Source organism: Papilio xuthus, unplaced genomic scaffold (assembly GCF_000836235.2).
Source record: "Papilio xuthus unplaced genomic scaffold, Pxut_1.1 DF826945.1, whole genome shotgun sequence".
Lineage (NCBI taxonomy): Eukaryota > Metazoa > Arthropoda > Insecta > Lepidoptera > Papilionidae > Papilio > Papilio xuthus.
The window spans coordinates 998708-1004795 of NW_013531704.1; the positions used below are offsets into that span (position 1 = coordinate 998708).

At 33.0% G+C, this 6088-nt stretch overlaps 2 protein-coding genes across 2 annotated transcripts in view; one reads left to right on the forward strand and one right to left on the reverse strand.

The window, feature by feature from the left end:
• Positions 1 to 5620, reverse strand: part of LOC106121288 (TBC1 domain family member 12) — a 30811-nt gene extending 25191 nt beyond the window's left edge. Inside the window, exon 1 of the mRNA XM_013316887.1 lies at positions 4857 to 5620. Within this exon, the coding sequence (XP_013172341.1) occupies positions 4857 to 5284 (428 nt within the window). The 5' untranslated portion in view covers positions 5285 to 5620. The remainder of the gene's footprint in view (positions 1 to 4856) is intronic.
• On the forward strand, positions 3228 to 4493 carry LOC106121289 (retinol dehydrogenase 11-like). The gene is given in 2 exon segments (NM_001312075.1): positions 3228 to 3970; positions 4046 to 4493. Coding segments are annotated over 2 exon segments (1053 nt in total). The 5' UTR covers positions 3228 to 3265; the 3' UTR covers positions 4394 to 4493.
• Positions 5621 to 6088: the final 468 nt, after the last annotated feature.

The following is a 6088-nucleotide window of genomic DNA, read 5'->3' on the forward strand; positions in this document are numbered from 1 at the left end:
TTCATTGTACACTACACTGTTAAGTCACTTTATTTACGTCTGCTTCCGTTTTCATGTTTAACATTTATGGAATGTCTAGTTTTATCAATCAATCCCATATAAAGACAAGGACACGTTTTATGTTCTTTATATTGGAGGAAAATAAGCATTCATTGATTTTTTATATTATAACTATAAAAGTTTAGATCTCCGGGTATATGTTTAGAGGATATCTCCTAAATGGCCGAAAGAACACACTGCTTAGTATGTTTTTTTAATTCCGCGCGGATGAATTTGTTAGCGACAACCAGTTTTATAATAAACATTAAAAACTTCAACTGTTTAGTTCTGTGATTGCAAAATAATTTTAAAGAAATTTTCTCAAAATAAAATAATTCTACTATTAAAATGCGTGTACTTTTTATTAAATAACAGTTATTATATTAACAATGAACGTTATTTTTAACCTAACACGCAAATAGTCAAATTACAGATTATTGTGACTAATGACGCGATCCTATTGGTCAACCGCAAACCTTAACACGCAAATTCATACACAATTTACCTTCATATTTTATACTTTTTATGTCACCGTTAAATTGTGAACACCACCCATTTGTAATTTGTCTAAGCTAATTGTAATAGAAGGTATTCACAACCGCATGGTAACATACACAAATAAAATGAACTAAAATAATTTTCTTGTAATAAATCTAGACATTGTAGATGCTCCCTGTAGTCTTTATTGTTTAAAGTATTTAGTGTTTACATTTAGTGGTTAACGTTATAAAGTTGGCTCATTTTCATTTCTAAATATAACTAAGAGAGAAAATAAATACTTTAAAAACGAAATGTTCAAGGTTATTTTTTGTAGCGGTGACCTAACACGTATATCGTTTGCAAACGAACAAACATATACCTAATCAACCTAAATACATAAACATAATACATACCTTTCTTTGCTAAAGATATTTTTTATTCATAGTATATAAAAGAACATTTGAAACATTTACAACTAAATAACAAAATGAACTTAGTTTCCGTGAAATACTCGTTTTGTAAACCAAACTACCTGTTACGAACAAAAAAAAACAATTGAATCCACATACTTGTTGAAATAAACAAAGAACGCGGCTTTATCTACACAATACATCTCCCAACACCTGCACAAACGACAAGAATTCCACTGTACAATCTCCATTGCTGGCTAAAACCAAACATCAACTAGCTCTTATACTAAACCGGCAATGTATTTCAAACTAAAAGCGATTTCACTACACAGAACAATATCCATTGTTGCCTCCAACCAAATTATAACCCGCATTGGAAGTAAGCCGTCGATGGATTACAATGCTCGTTTAAATTTCAAATCGATGGCAGCCGGCTTTGGGGTGCAATGCCTTTGAAACAGGTTCTCCAAGTGCATTGTGGGTCACTATAAGTACACCGACGGGATCACAAGCGGTCCTATTCAAGACTTTTATAGTCTTTTATGTTAGTTATGGTGCTATTTTTGCTTTTAGTAAGTTAAAAAAATATATATCTATCAATGAAAATTCAAAAGAATGTATAAAAGTTCTAATTTTACTTATTCTTTCATAGCTTGTAGTTATTATTGAATTAAGAACACTTTTGCGTTGTAAGATTGTTCCTTATAATTAATATAGCATTTAGCAGTATTGGATCTGTGTTTAAAGATTTTTGCGTGAAACGAAAATGAAATCTCGTAGTAAGCAATAGGCAACGTATAAATTTCTTATCGCCCATTGAAGTTGACGTAACGATAACAATAATGGCAAAGCCCACCTGGCTCAGCCACAGAGCCAGTCAACTCATAAACAATATAGATTTACCACCGTATATTCAGATAAGAAATGCATTAACTTCACTAGTGTGATTACATTTATTAATAATAATCCACAATGCCGGCCATTTAAAAAAAAATAAACAAAATAAAAATAAATATATGATTAGGCATAGTCAATAAAATAAATTAACTGAGAAATAAACACACACCAATGGTAACTGCCTGATAATAAAATGGCATCCGGTAAATTAACAGAGCCAAAATAACAGTCGATTTGCACTGCCAAAACATACGAAATACATATTGTTGTCTCTTTTACACTCTACGAAAACTGAGATGACAATACCATTTTGTTTAGATATTTCAGTAGTGAAATTCCACGGTAACTTAGGGAAGTATATTTATCGGCCAGATGCTAATTACTGAGACGACATTGTTGCGAGTCGAAGGCTGCAATGAGACATATTCGTGACTTACACTGCATTTATATTACACACCTATAAATGAGTCTTAAATAAATAAAACAAATGGAAAATCCGAGATTCATATTATGTGATTATGTCGTGGTAATAAAAGTTTCTTTCATCGTATTCCAACATTGATAAAACAAAAAAAAATGTAAAATCCCCATTTTTTACAGACCAATATAATTTGTTATTAAAAAGTGACATTGTATTCCCCAATAATAGTCAAACAGCGGATACGCACTATGGGCTTGTAGTCAGACCAATGAAACCAGTAGCACGTTACCATTAGGTTATTGGATCTTACACGATGAACGCAATGGTATTTGTATTATCACTACATAGTTTATAATTAGCTTGATAAAATACAAACGCGTTTATCATCTGACTCTATAACCCGACGTCCTTATCTCCAGTGATAAATCCGTTCAAAAACAGTAAACAGTTTATTGAAGTGCATTTTTGTAGTCAAGAAATATATAGTTAAATAAAAGACATAATAAACATCCTAGACCTACTTTGACATTTTTGAAATGTTTTATTATTGTTTAGAAACAATACTTGGAGATTATTTACTAATAAATTCTTAACACAACCTAATTTACACAGCTTCGCTGTCCGCACGAAGGTCATGTATTTTAATAAGTATTTATGCCGTATACATTATCAATAGAATAACAAATGTCGGAATGTCGTCACGCGTCATCCACACATTCCATAGACAAGCAAGTGATATGTAGAATTTCCCGTAAGCTGTCAGCGTGTGTAAAAACATATCGCCGTCCTTTTCATTCCTTTCTAAATAACAGAGATGACAAATTGTTTGTATACAGATAATTCGACAGTGACAACTCACGGTTAGAACGATAAAATTTTCAACACAATATTCGTGCAGGACTAACGGTAGTCGGAATGAACAAACAGCGGCGCGGGAGAAAGCGGATAGGATCGGGCGAGTGAAAGCCACGCCAGTACAGCTGCCGCGCCGCGTCGTACGGTCGACATAACCTCAAATATGTTCGTGATAACAACAATAACTATAGCAACTTTTGCAGCCGCAACATATTGGATCATGAACCGACACAAGCCTCTCAAGCACCTATTGAGCGACTTCCGATACATGCTGGACATGCAGGGAGCTGGCGCGGGCGGACTTATCGATGACTGGATCAATATAAGGAGAAATAAAATCGAGTTGCCGGATGCGAGCAGAAAAATCGCCGTTATAACCGGCGGAGCGCGCGGCATCGGCACCGAAGTCGTCAGGGGTCTGCTCAAAGCTAATGTCACCGTTATAATGGGCATTCGAAAACCAGACGCGGCTAAAAAGATGATGGAAACAATGGAGAATGGGAAAAATTTACACGTATTCTCACTCGATTTACAATCACAGAAATCGGTTAAGGAATTCGCTAATTGCGTCACAAAGGAGTTCCCAGAGATTAATTATCTAATAAACAATGCTGGGATAATGTATGGAGATTATAAGTTGACCGAGGATGGGATAGAGTCACAGTTTGCTGTGAATCATTTAAACCATTTCTATTTGACACATTTATTGTTGCCAGCATTAAAAAAAGCTGGCAGAGTCGAGGAGCCTTCAAGAGTTGTCAATGTCTCATCTTGTGGTCATTATCCCGGAAAAATATTCTTTGATGATATCAACATGAAAGAACATTATGACACGATAGCTGCTTACGCCCAATCTAAACTTGCCCAGGTATAAAATGTTCCAAATTTATAATTGCCAAAAATATATATAAATGATTCATTCATGTTTTTGTCTTTGTTTCAGATAATGACAGCCAGATATCTCAACAAGTTGCTTGATATTCAAGATGCAAATGTAAAGTTTTACTCCGTACATCCTGGAATTGTTGACACAGATTTGTTTGAAAATACAACCTTCAACAAACTGCCTTGGCTCAAGAAAATTTTCTTCAAAACACCAGAAAAAGGAGCTACTCCGATATTATTTGCTTGTTTTAACAAAAACATTGTAGAGAGAGGCGGACTCTACATTAGCAATTGCATAGAAGGCATAAGCAATAGATATTCTAAAAATATAGATCATCAGAAGAAACTATTTGATATTTCCTGTGAATTAACTGGCATTGACCCTGACAAGTTTGGAAAAAATTAAATAATTGTTTTTGCAATTCTAAGCAGTGACAATCACTTTTGTGACTACATTTTTTAAATTATTTACACATTTTTTCTATTAAATTATATTTACTACAAAATATGTTTTATTTATATTTTTCTCTCAATATCTTTATCTAATCTGTGAAGCTAAGAATAGTATTTAACTACAATTACTAAAAATCTCAAGTGTTGCCATATATTTCATTTATATACTTAAACAAAAATTGCATTCTGAATATTGTATGGTAAAAATTGAAATTTAAAATAAACTTTCAAGATAGTTTTTTAAATTCAAGTTTTGGTTTGTTACTATTAAATATTATCAAATACCATCTCTTAACAACAAATTTAACATAAGAAAATTAAAACCTATAAAAGAAAGTAATAGAACTTATTACTAGAATTTTCTCACTACTTTACCTAGAGATTTACAACTAAATAATTAAGTTAAAAGCACTAACCTGCTAAAAAATCCAGACAATCCTTTCTTCTTCAGCTTACTATTGTCTTGATCTTTGTTCACATCAACTTCATCTTCCTTGGAACCACTGGACCCTAGGGAACATTCAGATAAGCTGGAAACAGTACTTGAGAATGAACCTCCATCTTTCCCACGTTGGTGACCACTCACACTGCCTCCCCACTGCAATGTACTCTTTGGAGAGTCACTGGTATCACTCTTTTCACATGTCGATATTGAAAAGTTCCCTTCATCACTAAAACTACTCTTTTTCGACAATTTATCAACTTCATCACTAGTCTCAGCAGGTTTCTCCACTTTTGGACTTACGAAGTGCAACTGTTTCGTTATAGGATTATATGCTAGTTGGATGTTGTCCAGGGCTTCGCTGAGGCGCATCCCGCCTTTGGTGCATGGCGTCGTCGACATGGTGTACCAAAACTGAACTACGTTCACAAGCTACATCCATGTTGTAAACTCAAAACAAACATCATCAATGATCATAAATTAGCTACTAATTATAAGTACACTATTTGTGTTAATAGCACTGATATACACATCACTTATGAAACAACACTCAATGTAAATATTTGATTTAAATGCTACAATACAAAGGATTGTTTCGAATACTAATATATTTACAATTAATTCTATAAACAAGTCACTAACTGATTAATATAATAAAGCGTCTACCTACTAACACTACTTTTTATTTAATTAAAATTCGTTCTAACTAAAACTCAAAGCAACACACCCACCACCATCTCTTTTCGACTGTAAATAAATTGACATTTGCTTTGATTTGCTTCAATTTCCTTGGAAAAGTTCACAGAAGACGGTTAAATACGGCTAAATAAGGATGACACACAATCTTGAGTCGAAAACAAGGAATGTAGTAAAATTTAATTTTGCGGGATTATTTTACTTTATGCTTCAGCACTGTCACTGTCACGCGGCGTACAGATAATAAAACCCCTTTCACATTTTCATAATGTCGAGCATAACACTGTAATTAAAATTAAATTTTTAATATCACGGGATTTTCATTTAATAATATTAATTAAAAAAAAAGAATTTCTTTTTCTTTCAAGAATTCTAAAAAAGCATTAAAACATTGTAACTCTCTTTGTCTATGGTTGTCGTAAAATTAATTGTTGCCAACTGAAATTAATATTTCCATAAACCGTGAAAAAACTTGATTTTTTAAATTTTATGCAAAATGTATTTATGCCA